Source organism: Scomber scombrus, chromosome 22, assembly GCF_963691925.1.
Source record: "Scomber scombrus chromosome 22, fScoSco1.1, whole genome shotgun sequence".
NCBI classification, from domain to species: Eukaryota; Metazoa; Chordata; class Actinopteri; order Scombriformes; family Scombridae; genus Scomber; species Scomber scombrus.
In genome coordinates, this window is record NC_084991.1 from 17,436,217 (window position 1) to 17,463,059 (window position 26,843).

The window sequence follows — 26,843 nt, forward strand, 5'->3', positions numbered from 1 at the left end:
TTGGGACTCTAACCACAAGCTGTAAGAAAAGACACGCACCAGTAAAAGAAAAAAAAAACACTGCATCTTATATTAGCCAACACTTAGAAGCTGTCCTTCATGCCCCTCAAACCTTTTCAGAAATACCTCGGCTGAAAATTCACACAAGGAAAGCAAAGGCCTCAATGTGAATACAGCAGCAATACAGGGAAAGGAGACAAAGAGAAAAAAATCTCAAACTACATTTCCCAGAGGGCTGCTGGGTAATTAAAGATTCCAGGACTCATCTACTGCTTTCACACTAAGGGAGCCACCTCACAGCTGTTTTCCCCAAAGTCTGACTTCTGCTGACAGATACACACACCGCTGTAACATTTTAATAAAGATCTTGAGCATGTCTTCACAAACATTAGTCTAAGGTGTGTGAATACTATCTCTTTATCTTTATCTATTCAGTAGGGAAAGTATTGGAAACCAGGCCTGGGTCGATACAGCAGACTACTATGCCGTTGGTGATTGATAATAATTGCGCCAGTTAGGAAGTGATAGACAGTTCTGTGTTTGTAATTGACTTGTAATTAGCAAACTGGAGATTATTAGCTTGTAACGCTAATGAACTTTGGGAGCTAGCACCAATGTCAGTTAGCTGAGGTGACTGGGCGAGACGGTTAGCACCCGGTGGCCTTCCAGAGTTTGAATCAGTCATGTTGTTGGCGGCTGCTGCTGACAGAAAACACTGGTGAAATGCAGCAGAGCACAAAAAGATAGTGCTGCTAACCACACAGCCATCTTCCAATTGAGCTGTCATGACAGATTCATTCCAGCTACAATTGCGACACAAAAATATCAGGTCTGGGTATGATAGTAGCTGCAGGGACTTACTTGTGCACCCAATCAGAAAGGGAGAAACATATATTTCTAGTGTATCCATTTATATGTTGAGCCCACTCCCTCCTTCATTTGCTTTTTCAAATATACTGCAGAAACACACACACAGTTCATGTCCCTCTACTGTATGCCATCACTTCAAATTATGAAAGCAGGGCATTATATCAACCTAGTGTGGGTTCACAAGCCAGAATCAGCTGATGCAAGTTGCAAATAATTGCAGATAACAGCGTTTTAAATCAGAGCTCATAATGAGGCCAACACCAGGTCTGATCCGAGCGCCTCTCCACTTTAATTCCTGGGGATTATTGTTCATCATGACATGTAACTGAAAGATAAAATGCAAATTAAGCACATGCAAAAGCCAAACATGCCACCTCTCCATTACTGTCTAAACAAATTGCTCAAACTCACTTTGGATGACATGAATAGCAAAGGTTAAAAAAGACACTTTGAGCCAGTATGAGTGGAGGAAAAAAGTAGTAATGACAAGTTGAGTAAAGAAAGGGAAAGATGTGCAGAGGGCGAAGAAATGGACAAGTAAGGGGAACGGAGAGTAAATAAGAAAGAAAAGATGAGGAGGAGAGCACTGGAAAGAGGTGATAAGAAGAAAAACTGAGTGATGTGATGTACAGTAGTGCGTGCAGGAAAGAGATGGAGAAAAAGAAAAAGGAAGAAATCAGACTCTGAACAATGAGTGGGGAAAGACATTAAGAGGAATGAAGTGAGAGAGCAAAGTGCGTTAGTGAGTGTCTGCGTGCCAGAGTGGCAACTTGCCATTCTAGCAGTGTTTAGTTGATGGTGCCAGGACAATTTAAGGATAGCTTAGTATATCCACTGTGCTTGCAGTGGAGAAGGCATAAAGTCGTTATGTGAGAATCAGGACAGAACAAGAGGACATTTTTTAAAAAGTGGTGCGTAAAAAGTGTGTATAAACATGAAGGAGCCCTACAGGAAGTTTTAGGTTGCAAGCCTGGCAAACATCCACCATCCTTTGGCTGTTCAGTTGACATATGTTAGTGGTTGATAACCATAATTGTAATGGTTCAATGAGATTATACTTCAATTATAAATTATTCCTCAAGTTTAAGTTTTTGCTTCTCAGTTTGGGTTTCCACTAAGTTCATTTCTTTCATTCTCGCTATTTCTGAGAAAAATCAATACATACTTATTCCTGCGTTTACTAGAATTTAAGAAATACAGATTTATTCTTCAATTCAAGAATAGATGTTTCAACAGGGGCAATCAAACTAAATTACATGGTTGACATTGTTCTAAATATGGCTGCTCAGGGAACCATTTTTGTTAAGATTTAGTAACAATTTAACTAACAAAGTTACGTGCAATCAGCTACCACTTTGCATAGTGGCCAATTGTGCCTGCCAATTTTCAAAATCTATTCAAAAGCTTTCAAAATCTATTCAAAAGCTTCAGCTGAGGCCTCCTGTAGGTTGAAAGCTCTACATGTGAATGTGTGAGTGGTAAAAGAGAAACACCTGCAAGAACAGACGAATAATGTGATGCAGTGTGACAAGACTGACGTAATTTGTAAGGCAGAACGTGGTGGAGTGACATATGGCAAAATCCACAGCCAGGAATGTCAATGTTACTGGAGCCCTGAAATACTATAGCTACTGTATGAAATGTAAAGTAACATTATGTCCCTTCTGTTTCAAATACTGTGCTGGTGATAAGGTAATGCTATCACTCACTGACTGATAATCTAAATATCAAGGCCTCATAAACAACATGTGCACATCATATCCCAGATGTATGACAGATTAAACTTTACACTATGAAATTAAATCTGCTATATAGTGCATGCACGCTAAGCAGATGTAAGTGATATAAACTATATGGAATATATCGTAATCAGTGATGATGCTGGTTTATGTTTTCAGATCATTCCATTTTGCAGGAGAAAATGTCACTTATGCTTTAATTCCATGCTTTTTAGCATCGAGCCACACCTCTGGGTCACTGTTGGTTTCCTCTCGGTGACTAATGCATATCAATCATAATTTGGTTTGCAGTTTTTTCCACCATCCTCCTACTTTTATTTATTCCACTTCCAGCAGATACCAGCAGCTGGCATGCATTTGATCAGTGCTTCACCTACACAATGTGTATAATTCTTTGCTATGATACTGTATAGCCTCAACAATAGCCATCCATATGGTTTGCAGAGAGTATCCATAAATGTAGGACTTAAAGCAGAAATGCACATGAAAAAAAGGAATAAACCCCCAAATGGATGATTATCCCGCTCTGCTTTCCCTCCATTGGGACAATGCCACCCTCAAAGACTGGTGTTAACCTTCAGTGCACTTATGACTGCCTATTGATAGTCACTGAAGTGCCACTGAACATTAGAGCCCATCTGTTAGGCAATGCTTAGCACGAGAGTACAGATTACAATGACCATGTTCCAATCCCTTGGAATGGATAATGAATAAAGAATAGAGCCGAAGTGGAACAGATAGGGAGGAAAAAATTCAGTTTTACAAGGAGGCTGATAGTTTGGATGGGTAAAAAGAGAGAAAAGAGGAGAGAAAGAGCTCGGGGTGAGCTGGCAAAGTGAGAAGACTTGGATACTACACTATCAAAAGCTCAAAGGAAACTTTCTATAAAAAAGAGGAAAAGGATGGGGGCACGGATCCAGACGTCAACAAAAGGTTGTGTCTTAGAACATTTTTTGGCTCTGTTGCCCCTGAAAGATAATATTTTCTGTTGTCACACCAGCAGCAGCTGCAGTCTTGCTCAGAGCCAGAAATGCAGCTTGCTAACAAATGAATCAAATGGCTCACAGACAAAAGTGAGCATACAGAAAATTAACCTAATCCAATGTTCATTTAAAAAAAATATAATAAAAATACACATTAGTCTGGCTTTAAATGCAGAACATTTCGCCACCTCTAATAAAGGCTTAAGACCAGAGAAGGAATCATTTAAGTAATCAGTATTGTAGCGAACAAAATACGATTTTACATTGTATCTCCCAGCTATACTAACTAAAGTATAACTGGTCAGATAATGCATACAGCAGATGTGCAGTGTCCAGAATAAGTTCATGTCCCCTCTATGAAAGACAAGTTCATGTACTCCATTTAGAGGTTTTGAAAAGTGGTCTAATAACACTTCAGCTTGTTTTTGCACAGAAGGAATATCTCAGCCTTCAGATCTTTGAGTTTGGAAGCAGACTTGAGTAGAATTATCAAGAAGAAACGCTGTGGAGCTTGCGTTAAAACACACTTGTAAGCACACTGGCAACACTAGTGCTTGTTATGCTTTCTCTACATCAAAATATTTGTAGTCAAGCAAGGAAGAGGCAAATGCTGGCGAACACAGCTGTTGCATACTAAAGAGAGACCATTTGATCTAACAAAACCTAAATCTGTGCAGTCTATAAGCCTATTAGTCGTATGGCTGGGAGGTTTTAATCACTGTCTTTTGTCTATAGGGTCCATTACCCTGAGGCTGCATTATGGTCCTCTGGCTACTCTTTGGAGGTCAGAGGTCAGAACACTCACAGCGATGCACTGTGCTTTATTGACTGACTGTGAGGAATAAGTGCTTTTATTGGTGATGTTTAGTGTGTACAGAAACGAGCTAGTAACTACATCTCCGTGTGAGTGAATACATTGCGTGAAAGAATGCGTTAATACATGCACCCTTTCCACCAGCCTCTAATTTATATGAATATACATTTTGATATGTTAATGAACAATTACACTCGTGTGGACATATTTCTCCAATCCTTTATGCGTAGCAATTTATAAATAAATGGCAGAGTGACTAATATTGGGGGGTTGTGTGGAAGCAGTAATTGCAGCAAGAATAAATATCCTCCATTTTTCTTTATCTTCATGTACAGAGTGGCTTTGAGTCTGCTGGGGGAATTAGCATAATGAGGAGGGAAAGCAAATGAGCGATGCTTCATGGTTTGACAAAATGACCACCATTTGAGGCAAATTGTTGAGGTGTGTGCATGTATATTGTGCGACTATGGATTGACAAGTGAGGAGAGAAATGATGTTTCTTGTGTCGTAGTGTTCCCTTTATAATGTCTACAGGCATTTAGCGTAATGTTAGCCTTCATGTATCAAAAAAAATCTATACATGACCCTGAGATGAAAGGCAGCGGGTAGATTCATGACAGCATGGAAATGTAGTAATTATTGAACTGTCTGAAAACGATAGGAAACAAATGAACCTTTTAATATTAAATAATAGAATAACACACAAGGTGCCCATTTACCATTGACGATGCTAAACATTTACGTTACATTACATTTAAGCGGCCACTTGATCAACTGACTCTTCTATTACGATTTACCATTTAAGACGCAGATATTGATCCGTGCTGTGCATTTTGAACGCACAGTGAGCCAATGAATTACAAGAAAGTGGTCAAGAAAAATCAAATGGTATTTGAAAAGATTTATACTGAGCAATAAATGGAAATGTTACCAAAACAGACATAATGGCTTTCTAACCATAAAGTACTACCAACTGTATGTTCAAATAATTTGTTCACCAATTGCAATGTAACTTATAGTACCAAAAATACTGACAGTGTTTGTTGTGTGTGAATTCAAAACTGACAGAAAATCAAGTCTGCATCGTACTGCAGTTTTTTTGGCGATACATTTATCCCTGATTGCTCAGTCCACACCAGAGAATATATTTAACTTTGACAGAGAGAGCAAGAAAATCCCTAAATATTAAAAACAACAAGTCCAGTCAGGCAGAGTAACAGCACAAGAAGCCTCAACATCTGCCTAAATTTAGTATTTGGCTGACTTAAAGAACTGATATTTCTTTATCCAACTGTACCCACTGTGTCTCATCCCCCTTCACATACCATCTTCTGCAGGTACTTCTCCTTGCGGACGTCCACCATGACCAAGCCCTCTTTGACCAGGCCGAGGCCCACGTCGTCCTTGGTGTCCCCGAACTGTATTGTGACATGTGGGCAGGTGACACCAGAGTATTCCACGTTCAACAGGCACTGGCTGTTCTGGATGTCCCGCACCACACAGTCTACGACGTCAGCGCGGGCGTCATCCTGGAAAAGCAGACATTGTGATGGAAACAAAAGATTTGGGAAAGAAAGAGAAGTCGAGAGGAGAAGAAATGAGGCAGTAATAGATGGTGGAATTGAAGCAGGGAAAAAAAAGAAAGAAGATTGAGGAGATAATGGAAGACAAGAGCAAAAGGGGAGGGAGGGAGAGAGTGAGGAAGAAAGGTGAAAAGGATAATTAGTATGCTATCACTGATGACTGCTTAACAGATACGCATGAAGACACAAATACATGAAATGCAATGCTGATATAAACACCCAACATGTGCATGTGATCTTATTTTTGTAAAAATTAGAAAAGGTTAAATAAAACATTTTTAAAAAACCCTGTCCACACATGCTGGAGTAGGCTTGGTCAGTAACACCACAATAAAATACTGATCACAGTATGATCACTCACACAGTAATCTGCCAGTGGTGTAGCACTCCAATTAGCTTCCCGGCTAGTTCAGGAGATTTTAGTTTGGCTGAACTATCTAATGGTCTGACCCTCGCCCACTCTCCTCCTCTTCATGTCCACTACCTCTCTTTTTTGCTCTCTTTCTTCAGACATCTCACCCTCTCTTATTCCTAACCTTCTCAAATGTGAAAGGCCAGCATTTGATTGAACATGTGGTATAGAGGAGGATGGAACAGCTACAATACAATCTTGACCTAGCATCCTCCAGCAGTGAGGGCGAAAAACAAGAAGAAAAAACAAGGGAGCTGCGTCTTCAAAGGCAGGAAGACACTTAAAAACTAAAATCAGTCCCTGGCCATCATCCATCCCTCCCCTACACCATCTATCTCTTCGCTTCCCTTCTTCTCGCCCTGGTCTTGTCTCCATGGCAACCCCCTTCGAGCTAGCTGCCCTTGGGTATGTGCGTGTCTGGTGTATGTGTGTGAGCATGTGTGGGCAGGGAAGCTTGTTCAAGGCACAAAACTAAGGGCCTTTTTTGTCCCCCGCTCTCCCCCCTGGTCAACTTGTCACAGGCGCTGCAGGGGAGCTCGGGGCAAGAGGGAGACAGAGGGAGAGAGACACGGAGGAAACAGAGACAGTCGACATAGGAGCAGAGAAGAAAAACACAGGGAGAGAGTATTACAGAACAAGAATGCGTTTACACTCATGAGGGGGCATTCACAAGAGCTTTCTAGTGACCCTGTCTTGTCCATTTTATGAACAGAACAAACCCGGTTAAAGCACTTCAGTCACCTTAAGAGCTAGCTCAAATATGTGCATTTTATGCAATGCAATTCAATTTTTTTCAACACTGGGGCCAATGTAATACACTACAGTCTGATTACTGATACGAAAACAACACTTTTGATAGCGTCTTTGAAGAGTTTATAATGTTTATAATCAAATTGCATACAGTTGCGTTGCATGAAATACAATCTAAAATGACAAAAATTGATTTAAATCAGGAAAAATCTGCTCAAATATAAAGAATTCTCTGCAGCAGCTTTTTATACTTTTTACTACTATGCTACATAAACTACTGAGATTCACACCCAGCCATAGCTAGAAATCCTGCTGAAGACAAAATACATGCCAAGAGATAACTAATTAAAATTAACTAAATAAATTGCAGACTACTAATGGTTAAAAAGGAAGTGGCGTAATTTTATTTGTACCAGAGTTAATATTTTCAATTTGTAACCACTGCATTCAGGAGCAGCGACTGTGTAGTCAGACTTTCAGAGGCCACCTGATATTTTTAAGATTTTGTTGTTCATCACTTTTACAAGCGCACTCTTGGCGTGCACTACTTTAATTAGCTGATGAGGCATAATAAAGAAGTGGCAGGGTGTCCTGGAGGGCAGGCAGCTGAGAGTTCACAACAACCACGATAAAACTGGATGAAAAGAGTGCTAGAAAACGTGGTTCAGAGCAGTTGTTGCTTTGATAGTGATAGCTGCTGCAGTGGGACGCAGATGCATTGTGCCTTGTACTTTGTTGAGTTACAAGTACACATTTCAGGAGAGTTTTTTGTCCTACAAAATAACAGAATCGTGTGAGTGCACTGAGATCCTGCTGGAGATATTGTGACTTTATGGAACGTTTTATGAAACACTGGCACTGGAAAGCAACAGAATGTTCTCATCCCACTGGCAGAATTTTGCTGGGTATTAAAAGAAAGATTTTAAGCATGAATATGAATTCGTATAACTTGAAGACAGACATTTTGAGCGGGGCATCAGGTGGAAGGTTGAGAGACAAACCTTTCCTGCGTGCGGCAGCAAAGGCGCAGTACAAGTGGGGCACTGCGCTGTCAGTGTGAGTGACACAGTAAAAAGCTTCAGATAAATCAGACAACAAACACAAGAAAAGGAAACCCAGGAGAAAGTGGAAAGAACAGGAAAAGGGTTGGACTGATGCAGAGTGACAGAGAGTGAGAAGCAGAGGTGTAAGGTGCGTGTCACCCTCCAACATGTGGTACAGCTTGTGTGTGTGTTTTTGTGTCTTGGGGCTGTAAAGAATAGGTGAGGCCTGTGTCCCCTGGGCTGGACCAACAGATGGGCCACTTCATCCTTCAGGAGACACTGACTCAGGAGACAGGTGACAGCATGCATGCAGGCACTACTACCAGCTCACACACACACATACACATGCACACACACAGCTACCACTGAACTACTGAAATGACAGAGTGAAGCTGTAATGCAAACAACTACTGAGCAGCCAATGTGTCCAAATATTTTTTGTAAAATAGTATTTCAGTTAACTTAAGCAAATAAGGGCAATAGTAAAATGTTGAATTTGAATGACATTTTCAAGATGTAACATAAATGTAGATGAGGCTATTTTCTTTATTAATTGATTAGTCATTGGATCTATAAAATGCTGCTTGAGTAATTCATAAATCAACTTATCTCTGCAGTTCTATATATAGTATTAAAAAAGTAGGATTCACTAACTTTGAAATGCATATCCTTCCTGATCCTTTATCTCATACTTTCATTAAAATAAAATAATAAAAAACATACTCTGCCACACATAGTACATCACCTGACAAGAAATACATCCTGTTTTCAATAGAAATGGAGATGTTAGGTCTATTCGCAATGAGGGTTGACTAGAAAAACCTCTCAGTATAAAGCTCAGCAGACATTGTGCATTTTTATTATCTTGTACATTGTATTAACTTAGCCACACATTTCAACTGGCCTTTCTAAACAATCTTTGATTTCCAAATCAGACCAGTGAAGTGTTAAAACTGCAACAGGGTTAACAAAAATCACTTCAAGGTATTAATCAAGCGTTATGACCACCCCCTAAAACTGTACATTACATTACAAACGACAAGTGATCTGGCAGAAATTTGGCCCAATACTTAAATTAGTCTGAGGAGGCCAATTTGCGGTATTGGTTTTAGCTACTGTGTCTAATAAACTGGCACCTGAGTGCACATAAATATTGTATTCCAAAACGGCAACAGATAAAATCCACTGTGAAAAAGTAGTTACCATTAATTTGAAGAACATAGGACACTACAAAAATGCAAATGCTCTGCACCTTATCTAGCTGAAGTGGAACGAACACACTCTGAGATGAACACTCACTCCCACCCCATTTTAAGATGGCACTTAGTACTGTGTCAATCAGGCATGTAGCGAATGAAAACATGTTTATATCTGCATAATCTATTCAGGATGCTGCAGGCTCAGGATGCTACCAATGAGTTGACCCCCTCTGGCACACACAAAACACAGTCCCTCACACACACCGGTCACTGAGGGTTGAGTAAACAAGCAGATTAGCGCTGAGCAAAAAACAGTAACTGCTGCTTGGTGATCAGATGGACATTTATATGCACAAACACACACACACACACACACTTTCAGACAGTACCTGGATGGTTAGTATCTGTGTAGGATGTGTGAGAATCTAGGTTGCTGAAGATATTTAGTGTATGTTATCGAGGTGTTCACTAAATGTTAAAGTCTATCTGCTGATGTCAATTATTCTTCTTATTTTTTTGCAACTAAGTAAATCAGTGGCTTGGTGTTTGTCATTGCTCGGTCTGTGTTGCACTACATGCATTATGTATGAGCATAATTTCCACCAACACTTGCTGGGAATGAAAACTCGACCCTGTCTGTCAGTTACAGACTTATCACTTGGTGTGAAATGTGAAACTCAAACACTTTTTATGTCTTGCCGGGAAACTTTCAAAAGTTGGCAGAAAATGAGACTGAAGATGTTGATATCCGAAAGTTCATTTTGATACTTCCATCTGTGACACGTATACTCAGGTGACAAATTAAAGGAAAAACTTCAACAAAAGAGTGGAGGAACGTAACGTATGCAGATGCTTCCACACAGGTGCACTGCATGCTAGAATTAAGCAATCAACCAATCATGCTCTGTTACATGTAAAAACAATGCTGAGCAGGCCAAGATGGACATAAAGTAAAGATCTAAGTGACTTTGAAAGATGGTTCAAGTCACATTTAAACTGTTCTGGCACCACATGGTGGCCCAACAACTTACTAAGACACTCCATGTTGGTCTTTCCTTTAATTTATCACCTGTCTTGTATCTCCTCTTTGTACGTGTTCGTCCGTGCACTTACGTCCTGTGGGACCTGGATGAAGCCGAAGGTATACTCTGTGGCCTGTGCTGGCAGGGTCCTGTTGCTGAAGGCAGGGGGTATGGCAGCCAGACGGGTGGACGAAACCACTTCTCTCTGAGGGGTGATGAACAAAAGACAGAAATTAGACCTGATATCAAACATTTTTCAAGATAGTTTACATGGTGTTTGGCTCTAATATGAGTACTTAGTGCAAATACCTGTAAAGTCTGTGGTTTACATTCAAAACTATTTACTCTTGGGTTTATGTACTTGAGGTTATGGAACCTCAAAGTGAAGCACACAACAAATGGAGTGCATGTCTGTGATGATGAATACATCTAAGCAAACATGACAGAAACATCCACCTCTTGTTACTACAACACGGAGGGAAGCCAAGAGAGAATTAGGAGAAAATGTCTGGCTTGCTCAGTTATGATACATGAGGTTACAACAAAAAGTCTTCAGATGAAACAGGAATCTGTAACAAGGTTGCTGAAAGCTTGTGATGAAAATTCACTTTCTGAATTTTAGGTGTAACTGAGTGCATCTCTCAAATCAAACACCTTTTCAGAAGAAGGCCATATAACAGTCTCAAACAAAACATAGCACGCACTCAGGCTGCATCATCCATCCTAAGCCATGTAATGCTTTTCTACTTCTCCTTGATTCTGAACCAATTCTCATCACTTTAATGATGATAGTTTACAACTGTGAAAGAAGGACAGATGCCATTTTGTAGCTTAAGGGCTGGATGCCTGTATATGTTACCTTACCAATCAATTCACAGCTGTTTCTACAGCAGTACTGAGGCTCCCTTTGTTAAGCTCCATCTGCTCTCTTACTCAGCTAAAAGCTAAGAGTAAAGATGACAATAGATGTCAACTTGATAGCTCCTAGACTCTGGTCAGATCAGACAACAAACCCAGACGAGTAAAACCCAGATGTGCCTCTGTCATTACTGTGTGTTTGAATACAATAACAATTCAAGGGTGCCAGTGCTGAAGGCCATTTCGGGAAACAGAATAAACAAAGTCAATTTTCCTAAAAGTGCTTAACACAGAAAATATTTATGTTTGGAATCATCAGATTAAAGTTTGCATTCATTTTGATGTCCTTTTATGAACCTCATTTTGTAATTACAATGTGCATTTGGTTCCAAAATTTACACAGAGTTCTGTTGACATGAAGCAATAAATTTAATAGGTCCTGACATGTATGAGCAAATATGAGCAATGACCAATCACTGACCACAGGCCACCTACAGGGAGCGTGCTAGTGTAAAATAACCTTAACCCTAACCCATTAGAAGTGGGGAGTTAATTTAATGACCCCCATATCTTGGGGTAATGTGTTCATTGGACTGTACAGTCTAGACAGAGAATACCTTGAACTTTTATTATGGATTAGAACGTTAGGATTTATTGACGCCATATTAGATTTTGACAGCACTGTAAATGTGGGCTTTAAAAGTAAAAGGCAAAAGTGCTCTGCTGTGTTTGCTAATGATCACATAATAATTCAACTGCTGACCTGTACCTGAAACACGTGGCAATATCATCAACTAATAGGCCACAGACACATGAAATCAAGGCCAGAATGACTCAACCTGAAATGATGCAAAACTATAAAAATGAGGTTGATATCAGCTCAGGTTTTGTGTGCTAGGTTGGCTGCAGACAATCACACTTTCAGCAACATGCCAGGACGCATCGCATCTGCCAGCCAAACCCCAAACTGTCCCCCACTCTGAGGTCAGTCACACACTGTGCCGCTGCGCTGCATCATGGGAAATCTCCCGCAGGCCGGGGGGTTGGCTGTATGAGCCACTTGGTGATGCAAGCATGTAGATGCACGTGGGTAGAAAGACACACAATAAGGCACTTACAGGGATGTAGTGCCTTCGTCATCACATAATTTAAAAAAAAGAAATCCAGAGAGAGGGGGAGTTCTGCTTTTGTGATTATTATGAAAAGGAATACAAATGATACACTCAGTTGCAATCTTTGCTTCAGTCATGAACAATAAATAGGATACAAACAAGCCTGCATAGTATTTGTCCTGAATAGATGCATAAAGGCAGTTTGGCTGCTTTGAACATGGAAATAAGCAAACAACTGGTGGTCTGAACAGATGCAAGAAATAGAAAAGAAATCCCTCTTCAGATACTACATTCCCTCTGGCTGTAGGTCTGATAACAAAACTTTGCTAATGTGTTGTGTGTGTGTTTTCCCTCAAACAATAGCACTACTTTTTCATGAGGATGTTGCTTTTCAGGGTCACAAAGTTACTCACGTTGCCATAGTCGATGTAGAAGACATGAACCTTTGCCGGTGACTCAATTTTCTCCACTCTGGCTCTGTACCTGCAGCAGCAAAAGAATAATTGACAGGAAGAGTGAGAGAGAGAGAGAGAGAGAGAGAGAGAGAGAGATGAAGACAGAGGACACAAGAGGAAAAGCAGATGAGTAAATGATTCCTTGCTTATTTCCCTGGGGAGCAAAGTGTTGGAGGGTCTGTCTGTTGTGATCGGGGGAGAGGAGTAGGAGAGGATGAGGAGGCTGAGGGAGTTAGGGGCAGCGGAGAGGATCTATCAGGACATGGCAGGGCTGTGAAAATTGTACAGAGGCCTCTCTGCTATAAAGGGCAGACATTTAAACATATTTTTGCCTTGTAGGAAACAACTTTAGTGCATTAGTGATAATCAAAAAGAGTTTTGGTGTGCAAGGTAACTTTTACCACCATGCTCAATTTGTATCAAAATAAAGAAAGTATTACATAGATTTGTCAATGGAAAAACTAAAATAAAGCATATTTAAGGGGCCTAAAGGAAAGCTAAAGAAGAACATGCTGTTCTCAGACTCAATTCAGGAAGTGTCTTCATCTGACCATCACTTGTCTGACTCTTAAGTCAGACAAACAAATGAGAGCGATGAAGAAAAATCAAGGGCAGCAGGAGAAGGCCAAATAATTAGGCCCACATGGGCAAATAAAGGAGAGACAAGAGAACAAAGTTAAAACCGAACAAGTGATTAACAGGAAGACATGAAGAACAGCAACGAGCGGAGAGAGCACTAAAGTAAAGTGAGAGACAAAGTGTGAGTGACTGATGTAGAGCTTTTTTCTGAGGCCCTGAAAGGCGACACATTTCTAATTAGCCCCCTAATGAAACAAGCCGACATTCCACATGCATAACAGAATACAAAGATATGGACACAGAACAATGTGAACATGCACATAATTAGCTCGCTGAATAATATGGGGGTGTTAAGAGAGAAAAAAAAGAAAGAAAAAAAGACAAAATCTCAGACACTTGCCACATGGGACAGGATTACTGTTTTTGCTGACAGGAGAACAGACAAACAATATGCAGAAGTAGTTGACACCAGAAAGCAAGAGAGGGGCAAGAGAGTAACTTCAATTTTGCCTCCAAAACCTTGTAAAGAAAGGAGGGAAAGATAGAGGGAAGAAAGCGCGACTGACCTGTGTCAGGGGAACATTTGGGTTTTTAAATCAGTTTCACATTCTTTTTTTCCCCCAAGTCACCTTCTTGACATCAGGTGCACGCACAAAGACACGCACTTTAAGACACTCTGCCTCCCTCGAACACTGTGACTTTTATCTGTCCCTATGACCATCTGTAAACTTCCAACATCCGGAAAGGAAACTAGATGAAGGTGTGTATGTGTGTGTTACTGTCAAGCTACTGCTGATTCTAAAGGGCTAAGGCTGTGGCAGTGAGCTAATTACACCCTGTGGGTGTCTGCAGTTAACGCATCACGGGCTTAAATGGAGACAAGGTAAAAATGAAACGTCAGATGTTCTTAAGGGGAAGAAAACATGCTAAAATATACGTCTCAAATGTGGCTCAAATCTCAGTTATACATGCAGGATACATGTTTACAACCTATCGCAAGAGAAGCTGCTTGGTTGGTCTTAAGGCTGTAATATGTTTTGACTGTGGTGCTTATATAGATTTTCCGAGTACACATTCACATTTTTTCTTTCTATTATGAACTCCAAACTACAGATAAACCCCTTCTCTGTATAAGTCTGCAGATACGTTTACATGTATCTTTGCAGGAGCATAATTCCAGATGTAGAGTTCAGCTCAACCATCTTGGGAGATGAGTGGAGGTCATTGTAAGGCACAAGTAAACACTATCAAAAAGTTTGCTTACCATTCACCGTCAGCAAATTTGGCTATGCAGTAGTCCCCTCGGCGTGCGGCGTAGGATCCTTCCACAGGAGGCTGGGCAGCGATCTCTGCCCTCATAGTCTCCATCAGACTCTCCAACTGGCTTCCTGATAAAAGACGTGTGGGAAATGAGACACCAATTTCCTGAATTTGAGTTATGTTTTTGTTGATTTCTATCATTGCCCAACTATTTACTTTCTCTCAGACTTCCCTTCCATTACATCACCTTTTCTTTGACATTGATATATTTGCTGTTTTGCTCTCATCATTATTTTACCTACATTTAAAATGTAGCTACTACTCTTCGTACTGAAGGTTGAAATTTGTAGCCTGTGCTTGTGCAAAATTTGCCTGAAAGCATTTTGCTCTGATTTGCATGTTGGGTTGACTGGGTGTGACTGTCCGAGGGCAACATTAGAAAATGAACAAAAGTACATCCTCCTCTCAGCAGAGCACCTAAAGGGATGCATCACCATAAATAGATAATTGGGACAGAAGTTTACCCTTTTAGAGAAAAGTCTGATGCAACTTTGCAAAATGTGACTGTGTGCTTCTTATGCACAGACACAGACTGAGGATTTTACTGAAGGTTGTTTTCTTTGCTGTAAGCGAATGAGAGTGAATGAGCTCAAGAGCTGCAGCACAACTGATTGAATATGGCTTTGATCCTGATCCATGTACTGTGTAAGAGTTGCAAGGATGTAAACATGCAATACATCTAATACTTCATTAGCATAATTTACATTAGTACAAGTGCTTCTTAAAATCATTTTTCACTTTTGTCATGAAAACATAAGATTAATTAGTCTGTAGCATATAATACGGATTATTATAAGAAAATTAAGTCCTAATTAAACAGCATTGCTGAAGTAGAAATGGCACTTCAAACCTTGGTTTACATTGTCAAACACAAATAATACAAATCCATCGTTGTAGAGCGCACAGCTCCTCATACATACTAAGACATTTTTAAAACATTTTAGCTTGGGATACGGAGAAAAATAATGTTACAGATGTTTTTTTCCTCGAATACCTCAGTGCTAATGGTATGTCACAACCTATAGGCTCAAAATCCATGTTAACCCAAACTGCCCATTAGAGACTGAAACCAGAAATACACACATGGAAAATTATTTGTGGTTTTTGTAGCTGTTATCCCATTAGCAGCACGCAGCTAATGCTGGTTTGACCCTGGTGGAGGATACAGCTTTGAGTAAAGTGAGCCAGCTCTCCCAATGGGCCTTTATGGTTTATCAAGCCATTATATCATGTGCGGCAAACCTATTATGCTGGATTCAAGGCGAGAATGTGGCTGTCGATATGGTGGGAGATTTTGAGGAATCAGATAGTGAGTTAGTGCTCCGTGGGTTTAATGACTGCAGTAAGTGGCAGCCTGGTTTGCAATTGTGGAGTAGATTGTGAGCACCACTAAGTATGTGCATCTCCATGAGTGCCACTCCCTGGTGTTTGTGTAATATATACAGCACATTTGTTTGTGGATGGTGGAGTATGTTTATGCACACATGTCTATTAGTGTTTTTTTTTTTTTCAATTGGCTGTGTGTGTGTGTGGAGAGCTGTATGAAGTGTGCGGAAGCAATTACAGCAGCCAGTTTAGCAAAGTGGCCCGTGTGAAATTCTGTAGTGGAATATTTAAAGCCCATTTCCACCGATTTGCCACCTGGAGAGAGTTTGTGAGGAGGAAGGCAAGGATGATGAGTAATGTACCTCTTAAACCACACATATTCCTGTAATAGAATATTGGAAAATAGAGGTAAAAATAAAATCTTAACAGGTGTTTACTCACTTTTCCACAGTCACTGCATTAAGGGTTGCACTCTGCAGTAAACACATATCTTAAAAAAATATTAATACAAAGATCTAGGTTTCCTAAATGAATTTAGTGAAATTTAGTTAAGCCAGTTGAGTTTATTCAGGGGAACCTACATTTCTTGGCTATGTAAATGCTTAACTGGGTTTCAACCTGTTGTTTTTTAGCCTTTATTGCAACTTGCAATATTTATTCCCTGGCCATAACTGAACAGGAGGGCAGTGCAGTTTCAGTATATGGTATGATAAGTCTGTCATACAAAACATATTGGCTGTGAGTGGGAAAGAATCACTCTGGCAGCAGTGGATGGAAAGATATTTTGTTATAGTGTGCTTCATTGTAGCCAAAACTAAACTGACACAAAAACAAACAAGTGTAAATAAGTTGTTTTTCCACATCTGAACAACAGATTTAGAAACAGACTTGTACAGAAACACTGTGTGCTCTTACACCGCAGAGCCTGTTGTCTCACTGTGCCTTCAGTCCAAATGCTCCGACCAGAAAAACTCACTTCAAATATGTCAGCCTTGAGTTAAAATAAGGAGAAACTTGATTACTGACCATCTGCACATAATTGTGGATTTTAAAGTAACCAGTTTAATGCAGTGCAAGTAAATACATTTACTCAAGTCTTCACCTGATTTCTCCCACTAACCTGATTCTTCTTGTGTACACGTAATGAAGCTTGTGTGTCTTTGTGTAAAATGAGTTAGTTCTGCTTACTATGCATGTTACTATAAAACAAACAGCTTGGAGGCAGGCTGTGCAGCAGTACAGGCTCACCTCCAAATACACACCTCTCTTTACTACTTTATGGCTGCTATGCGTTGTCATTAACACCTAATATTATTTCTGCTTGTGTACAACAAGAACATATTAATAATTATGCTTTCCCTCGGTTATCTATGCTGAGAGACAGCCAGGCAGCTGTCAACCAAGAGCAGACAGGAAACCTTCATTAGCATGATGTCAGACTCTGAGGAAAAACACCAATGATGGGTACAGAAGAATTTAGAGTGTGGTGGAAAAACCGGGAGCTCAGTCTGATTATGGAGGGGGGTTCAGGGCAGGTGTGTGTACGTGCGCGCGTGTGTCCAAACACCTCATTGGCCACCCACTGCTACACCAACTGCTGATGAATGCAGTGAGGGGAAGAGGAGAGAGCTGTTTTTTTGAAAAACATGTCAGATGAACTGCTTCCTGAACCCTTCGCATCAGGCACACAAACACACAGAGGCGTTGTGGTTACATCATTATGCTCCGGCTCTGCCACAGCGGCTTGGTGCAGACTTAGTGGAATATCATTGGTCTACAACTGTCACAGCCAGTCTAATTTAAAAAAAGTGTGTATGGTGTATATATGTGCATATTCACACACACTTTTATTCCTGGGGTGTGTTCCACTTTGGTTCCAGAGAGAGATGAATAAATGACACATGAGCTTTAAAGAGGGTTCTACCTACCTAAATATATATATATATATATATATATATATATATATATATATATATATATATATATATATATATATATATATATATATATATATATATATATATACATATACATATATACACACACACAGTATATATTCACATGCATCAAGCATTAATGGATGAGTCCTCTCAGATCAGCCTAATTAGAAATGCTTTATTCATGTAAATAAGTAACTGCAGATTGAGCGCCTGTATGGAGGAGCAGCTCTAATATGCCATGAATTATTTTGGGAAAAGACCAGATCCTGAACAGCGCCCTGGTCAGCTGATCAGACCGTTAAATCTCTGCATGCAAGACTTCTGATAGCTGATTCTTTGCTGTCAAATCAGGTTGTCTGCTAAAATGCTCTAGTACGCCATCATGCTACTAGCGTTGAATTACACTTTAATTGCAGTCACGCTGCTGATGCTGCTCATCTTGCTTCTTTCCCCAACATGCAGCGTGCCGACAAGCTGTTACTATTTGTGCTGGTTTCTCATGCACAAATATCTTGCTTGGAGCCAGCTGAAGAAACTCTGAAGGCATTCATGTTTGCCTCTTTTTTTTTTTTTTTTCAAACAAACTGCTCTGTTTAAAGTGATTTTCATACAGACTGTACAGTATGTTCCCAAGTAACCAAAATTTGTTTAGATTCCTGCAAGGCAGCTCTGATCTCTGTGTATCTGACATCTCAAACACACTGTGATATTTCATGGTTAGCTAAGATTAACATGTTTAATCCAAACGTTTCTGTGGCACCAAAGGACTTTTAACTGTATGTTGCTTTTATTTTCACTGGTGCTCTGATATTTGCCACAGCATGCATTATAAATATTAAGTGTAGTTTTTTTATGATGTCTGATTCTGATCTCGTTATGGTATTTCTCATGTCTCACAGCAGATTAAATGAAGATCTCTCGTTTTCTGATATAACTACTCTATAGGTTTACTCTGTGGTCTGGAAACACACACACTAGACTTCATAAAGGCTCTGGTTGGGGTTATGCAGTCAAAAGGGCACTGACACTGTTATGTTATGGATCACCAATTTTAACAAGCTGATTTATGATCTGCTGTGACCCATAGATTCACTCCAATTACTTCCAAGTCAAGTCCAGTCACACTTTAACAATAAATCCATGTTCATCCACTGACTGACAGACAGGACTCCTGGCTTGTTAATTCCCACACTAAAAACATTTCTCCTCAAGTCCCTCTGTACTGTCTTATAATTTGGTTCATGATTGCTAATTAAAATGTGTTTATTCTAGCTATCATAAATTTACAATGACAAATCAACTAATCAAATTCATCAACCTATGATATTTACACTGATGACAGATCAATATGTGTGACTCTGAATGCATACTTATTCAAACACATTTCTTATAACAGAGATCTAGCCCTTCCTTGTTGCAGGTAGCATCCTGATAAACTGACATCCTTTAATTTATACACCTTTCTTCCTTTATTGTGCTCCTGAGCATTTTATAATGTCTACATTTGCAAACTGCAAGGTGTGTTTGATTTAGTATGCAGGTTGTGCCTCATGCATTATCAATATTCTCTGTTGGGATACACAGGTCTGTATTGCTGTGCAGGCTTCTTGGATGAAGGTGGACTGGCTCTGCAGTTACAGATTCATCACAAACACATCGTCCATGTTTGCAGATTTAAGTCCAGGTGATTGCTTGTCAAGAGGGCAAGAAAGTCACCTATGGAAATATGCCATATCGCAACACAAAGTAATATACAGGAAATGCAGGCATGTGCAAGGACACACACACAGCCGACTACAATAGAGACATGCCTCCGACTGCAATCAGCATGGAAGTAAACGGAAATGAGCTGTACATGCTGCGGGCGAGTATAGAAAGAAAATCAGGGCCCACTGGGGTCAATTGCACAAATTCTTATGCGAGTGAAGCATCCCAGTGAAATTCCAAATGAAAGTGAACAGTCACATTAGAAAGCAAGTAAAGCTAGGACACTCAGTCTGCATTACAGTGGCAGATTTCCTGTTTAATGTTGGCATAAAGACAACTAAATATCTGCATGCAGAAGGGGTAAAACCATGTCGAGCGTGAGAGCTCATTTTTGTGTTGAAGGGAGAGCCAAAGTGATGATCCAAAAAACAGCCAACCACTGACTGTGTCTGATGCTGGCCAATTCCTCTCTGTCTTCATCTCTTTATTCCTCCGTTGTTTTTTTTCACCGTCGTTCTGTAATTTGTTTATACACCATTATGGCTGCAGCTGTTTGCAAATCATATATAATTACATTGTGAATGCCCAGTGCAGAGAGGGGGAACGATTAGGCTTAAAACAAGAAAACAATGGAGAAGGAGAGAGAGAAAGAAAGAGAGAGAGACAAGGAGAGAGAGGGAGAGAGAGAGAGGGAGAGAGAGAGAGAGAGGGTCGAGAGACTGACAACGGTTTTACAGGTTGGTTATGATTGTGTTTGATTAAATTGTGACACTAGGTGTGTGAGCAGAAACGCAGAGGGAACAAAACGCCAATGAAAATAGTGAATCATGTGCCCTTTTGCTACGCATCCCAAGGCCGTACTGAATTCTATTAAGCTGTTTATGAAAGCCATTAAACCACAGAAGGGTAAATAATCACAATATGACAGAGGCAGAGGCCAAGAGAGCAATGGTTGCTTATGAAAGCATTCTAATTTCCTAGCTTATAAGAATTAAGAGACAAAGTGGAGTGCGGCTATGAAAAGGACACCTGCCGGGGAAACAAGCAACTCGAGAGGATCCGGGAATATAACCATGACTATAATTGGCCATAATTTATGAAAGGGAAAAAAGGAAGGCAACATTTAGGGAGTGATACACAATTTGTTTTTTTTCCCATCAATATTCTTTAGAAGCATTGCAAAGCGTTTGCTGTGTGCCCACACCGACTGGTCAGAGACTGTGGACACATGGATACTGCATCATCTACCATCTGAGAGATTCACAGCCACTGAACAGAGCTTTGTGCTTTAGCTCACCTGTTAGTTTGGAGTGTTAAATATGCATGAGGCTTGGACAAGCTTTATCCTCTGCGGTATGGGGAATGGCTGCATTTCAGGACATGTGAGCAACACTTCAAAGGTAAAAGGCCGCACTGACAAACAACAAAACACAGGCTGAGTACAGTATGTACTGGCTTGGGAGGCCTGCTTTTGTGTGTGCAAGCAAACACACAGCTGTTATGAGTCTAATGCCCCCTGTGGTTGGTCAACAAAGAACCGCCGCTCACCCGCGGATGTTTGTACATTTTCTGAAGACACAGTGTGACAAGGAGGGAGCTAAGACAAGAGAAAGGCCATTTACTCCCCTTCCTGAGTCATGTTTAAAGTGGTGTCAGCATCTGCAGAGTGTTGAGGGAGGCCACTATAAAAAAAACAAATGATCCCCCCTGCTTGACTAATGCTGCTCCACTCCCACTGGAGAGTAATATGGATTATATCTCATGCGATACCCCCCTACCACCACCAATTACCCTGTTCCATTCTACCCTTCCCGGCAGCCTGGAGCCTTTTACAGCAAATTATTGTTTCTGTAATTGGAAAAGCCATCACTGAAGAATCTAAACAGAGACAGCATCTGTGGCTCTCTTTTTGCATCAGTCTGCTCCTCTCTCTGCTACCTGTCGAGCCTCATTGACTGCAGCTAATGCTCTGTTTGAATTGTGAGGGGTCCAAATATACTCATAAGACGGCCCTGTGCAACATTTGGGGAAGAGGATCGGGGGGGATGTGGAGGGAGATGAGCCTGGCCAATTTTGAAGAGAACCCCATTCAGACCTATAAGTGGCTCACCACTGCGAAAAGTGTCGTTCAACCGTTCAGCTTTAGGTAATAGACCCAGAAGTTGACATTAGTGCAAATCATGCTCGCTAGGATAGTGCAGGACGTGAATATGGATGCTTATTTTCCACCTGAAAATCAAAAGCCTCCCACCTCAAACCGACAGGTGAGCTGACCTTTTAGAAGCTAAGTTGCGTATCTAATTTAATAATGAATGCTTTGGGAGGGGGTAGATCACCCAGGCGGGGTCTGACCTCTAAATATTGCATCTGCTGCAGTGGCAGGGAGCTGGAAAAGTGAAAAACAGCAGCATCTACTCGGCTATTGCAACTTTCGCTCACAAACTTGGTTACTTTGTTCATTGCACGTATATGATTGAATTGAACCCCAGTAAGACCTTGAACACATTTCAGCTTAATAAAATACCTAAAATGACAGATGAACAAGGTACAATAAACACTAACACAACTGTATCTAAGCTCTGGATAAAGCACACAGGATGGCAAAGACTAATATGGTATTAAAAGTACACACAAGCAGCCTTAATTAGAGGATCTCTGCATACATATGAGGAGAATAGTAGAGAAATTAACACTTTTCCCCTCTGATTTGATGGGGCCATTAAACTATTTAACATAATTGTGAATGCAATTGTCATATTTAGTTGCGCATTTGCAATTATGTTGTCTGGAACTCTGCTGCACTCCAATATATAATTTGTTTTCATTTTACATTTAGTTTCTCTACTTCATTGTTTTAATTAGACCATAACACAAAATAACTCTTAAACAAAAAAGAAAAAACTTTCTAAAACGCCTTTGATAAAGTAGCTTCATAACAGTCTTGTGTAAAAGTTAATTATCTCAACCCTTGCCTGATTTTAGCTAGATGCCCACACAGTGCCAACAGAAAGATATCTCCTCCCCCAAAAAAACACAAATAAGACAAACAAAACCAAAAGCAAAGACAGCCTTGCAACAACCATGTCTAAATGTACACCCTTTTTCTCCCCCCCTTTTTTTATTAAGCTCCATTGTATAAAGTAATCATCACTTGGCTGCCTTGACATGGCAGCCAATTAGTGGGCCACTCACCCTGATCAATATGAATTGCTACAGTAATTCTCACATCCTTTTATTGAAATCAACACCCTGAATATCACAGTTACTGTGGCAACTTGCCCCCACTTAACATAGAGATAAACATGAAAGGAGAGATACTGACACTGTGATACTGAGAGATCACTGTAGGGAAGCAATATTGGCTGAAGATGTCTTACATTAAAGAAGAAACCAACACAAAGAAGGGAAAAAAGTGAATCATTATCTATTGGCAATACAGACGACAAGTCCGTAAAAAATATAAGATTGAAACATAACTTTCTAGAGTAACGGAATTTAATTTCAAGAGATGGAAAACAGTCTGGTTTTAAGTCTGGCCAGAGAGAGTATAGCACCGTGCCTGCCTTGCTCCATCAGTAGCTGGGTCCAGCATCATTAGGTGATGAACAGCTGCTGTGTGTAAAAGGTAGAAGTGTGAATAATGTGGACGGAGTGGCACCTGGTTGGGGGGGAACGACTCCACTCATTATGAGTCTGTATGGATGCCAGGAAACAAGCACTAGACAGGATGTACCGCCAACTGTGCTGCAGCTGAGGCTTGGGATGGGCAGAAAATGTGTGTTTGTCGGTCGAGGCCCAGCTTACCAATCCAGTCCCACGGAGGTGACAACGGAGTGAAGTCCAAATCAGGGGGAGGTTGCAAGCTAGGCAAAGAAAACCTTGTAGGAACGTTGCCCAGTGATACAGTCTGTAGGCCAGGACAGCCCATGCAAGCTGGAGCCAACACGCCTGAGTGATGTAACTAACTCATAGATGGTAATTAGGTGTGTGTGTGTATGTATCAGACACCCTGCTGAGGATATGGCAAGGTAAACCCAGAGGTAAATTAGTCCATACTACAGCTCAATCAAAAACTGAAACTTGGATTGCCACTGCCCATTTAACTTCAGAAAGAGAGAGAAAAACATAGTTTGTATTTGATGTCTTTCTCAACTGGCTCTCCACCGTCTTTAATATATTAGCATTGCTCTGTGCAATACATATCAATAGCACACTAAAAAATCAATTGGATTTGATCTGCATTCAGACAACATTTTGACTAGTCTGACCAAATAAATAAATTAAATATAGCCCTGCTTTCTAGTTTTTTTCAGAGCTTTCAACCATCTTAAAATGTATAAAATATTCAACACCCAATCATTAAATTAGAGTGCAATATGAGCCATGATCTCTTCTTCCTTTAAACATGGTTTTGAATTCAAAAATAGCCTGTTCACATCATCTAAACTTGATAACTTAGAAACATGAAAACATTTCTTATCCTGCACCTTAGCTTGTTGATCAAGCCACTCATTAAACATTAACCGGGAAAAATAGCGTCGCTAACAACAGATAGCAACTAGATAGCTAATTAGCAGCAGAACATTAAACCGCTTGTAAACATACCCGCATATCTAACTTGGACCCATTTGATGCTGGTTTGGTTGTTGCTCTTTCATATTCACTGTTAGCTGTTCATGACTTGTAGCTACTCAGTTTGTTCATATTGTCTCAAATGAGACATTACATTTTGCAATTACTCGGCGATACATGTGTCTGCCGAACCGCGGGGGGGCGATCCGTATGGATCATGGATCAGCTACATCCCATTACACCACTAGTGTAATGGAAATAGTTCAGTGGACTGACGTTCTATTCTTAGGTCACATGATAGAAACTACGCCATTTCCATCAAAGATATTTGTTAATGAAATAAGTGAGACGTATCTGTAAGCTTCTTCATAAGCTAGTAAGTGGACCTTTAGATAAGGTTCATTTTGTTTCTTAAGTAAAGAAAGTTCACTCACTCTGTCTATTTTGAGTACATTTATTATGTTTGTTTTTTTACATCAATGCATAACATACATAAACATTTTTTGTTGAGGATCTGATTTGTTTTTTTCATTTTTTAGAGAATTGTGATGAATGTATTTTATAAATATGTCCAGTTTACAATTGAAAAATAAACTTGTCAGGGCTCTCTGGTGGCAAACTATGTAGCAGTGTTATCTTTGGTATGTCTGTATTTTCTGTAATTTCTTGTTACTTATCAGCTGACTCCGATACCAATACTGTTTATCTGCAATATGCTAAGATTTACCCGTCTAGTTCAGCTGGAGCCCTTCTTAAACTAGCACATATAATGAACTTGGGCCACAGCTTATGAGTTTGTGGGGAAACTTACACTCTTGTACTCGGTCTTTGATTAAAACAATCACAAAAGTGGCAGAGCATCCAATATTCAGGTTGCAGCCATTACAGCTACGTACCTATAAGGACTTTGGGGCTATATTTAGCAAGTTTTTAATTATGTCAACTCTCCGGCATAGCGGCAAACCAACAAACAGTGTACAGCACAGAGTAACTTCCTCCCCCTGTGCCTGCAGTGGCCTCTGTCTTTTAGTGTCCAAGGTCACACAGATCTATGCAGGTCCCCCTCTGACAGTAATTACATATAGCCTCCGGAGAGAGAGCAACACACACAAGGAAAATAGGGAGAGAAAAGAGAGACAGCAGTACGAGGGCAAGATAATGTGTGTGAGGAGGAAACTGAGACAATGAGAGATAAACGAATACAGTAACAGATAAAGGCCCTTAAAATGAACTGAGGATTAAAGAGTGCAATCCCTCAAGCTTCTCAGTGACTTGGAAAAAAACCATTCCTAACGTGAAATTAATCACTTATCGAGCTTATGTAAAGATATCCAAACATGAAAAAACCCGCACTTAAGAGTTATTAAATGTGAATAATTAAAATGGGGAAAAAGGGTCAAATATAGAGCGCTTAGGACCCCAAGAGAATGAAAAGATATTACAAACTGCATTTTCTCCACTACGCTTGACAATCATTAAGAAGATAAAAGCATGGAGATTATTTCATGGGCCTACAAATGTTCGTTTAAGTGCAAAAGCATCTGTTACGTCTCTTTTTTAAATCACCAGAGCCTTTTACCAGATCACAATAAATAAACAAACAAATAAATACATGCAGGACTATAAGACAACCACAACTTCCACATGGTTAATGGTTTGGAAACTGTATCTAAATATTATTGGCTGTAAATGTGCTGTTTTTAAAATGTACTGTCTGCTTGTTACACGCTGGTTACAACGTCAGGTTCTATTTCTCTGCTGCGCTCCTCATTATCAGTACAATAAGTGCACAAACTGCTGCCATCTTTCTAAAACTGTATATTGCGTGCTGTTGTCAAATGTAAGCTATTTTGGATCATTCTCATTTTTATTTAATGTTATCTGTTGTATATGTCGCTATCTATAATATATACTGTATTTAAGCAACACAATTCTCACTGGAGAGCCATTTTTCTTTTCGTTTGATATAATTAAAAACGCTCATATCTTAAAAACCCTATTCATTTCTACCCTATGCTCATTGACTTTAGTATTATCCTACCACCTGGACTACTTCACAGCTTTTTTTCTTTTCTTCTTGCCACTGTGACACTTTCATTTTCCTTTGTGCAAATCAATAAAGTTAATCTTATCTTATTGAGGCAACGGTTGAAACAAATGGGAGCTTAACTGCAGGCAGAAAAATGACTCTCAGCCAGTCTCCGCTGTATTTTTAATCATTTTTGGTGCTATAAATACAGGTACCTTTCATGATTAGTTTTATGCCCAAAATAAAAGTTAGGCATATAGACAGACAGCTAGATAGATATTTAGATAGATGATAAGTACATAAACACGGTCAGTATGATGGATAAGCAGAAAGACTAATTAATGGGTAAGTGGGGATATTGACTGACAGTCTGTTATAAATAAGGGAGGAGATGAGGGCATAAAGTAATGCAGATTAATAACTTCCATATACAGTCAAATATCTCAGCGTGCAATAAGTAGAATAATAAATAAATAAAAAAGTTTAATCACAGTGTTGATATATATTCAAGTGTCCTGGTAGTCCCATGA

At 40.0% G+C, this 26,843-nt stretch overlaps 1 protein-coding gene across 1 annotated transcript in view; it reads right to left on the reverse strand.

The window, feature by feature from the left end:
* The window catches only part of snd1 (staphylococcal nuclease and tudor domain containing 1), a 177,855-nt gene that overhangs the window by 11,077 nt on the left and 139,935 nt on the right, over positions 1–26,843 (reverse strand). Inside the window, exons 19-22 of the mRNA XM_062444103.1 lie at positions 14,684–14,807; positions 12,799–12,868; positions 10,507–10,620; positions 5,732–5,935 (exon numbers count right to left, since the gene is read on the reverse strand). Of these exons, the coding sequence (XP_062300087.1) occupies positions 5,732–5,935; positions 10,507–10,620; positions 12,799–12,868; positions 14,684–14,807 (512 nt within the window). The remainder of the gene's footprint in view (positions 1–5,731; positions 5,936–10,506; positions 10,621–12,798; positions 12,869–14,683; positions 14,808–26,843) is intronic.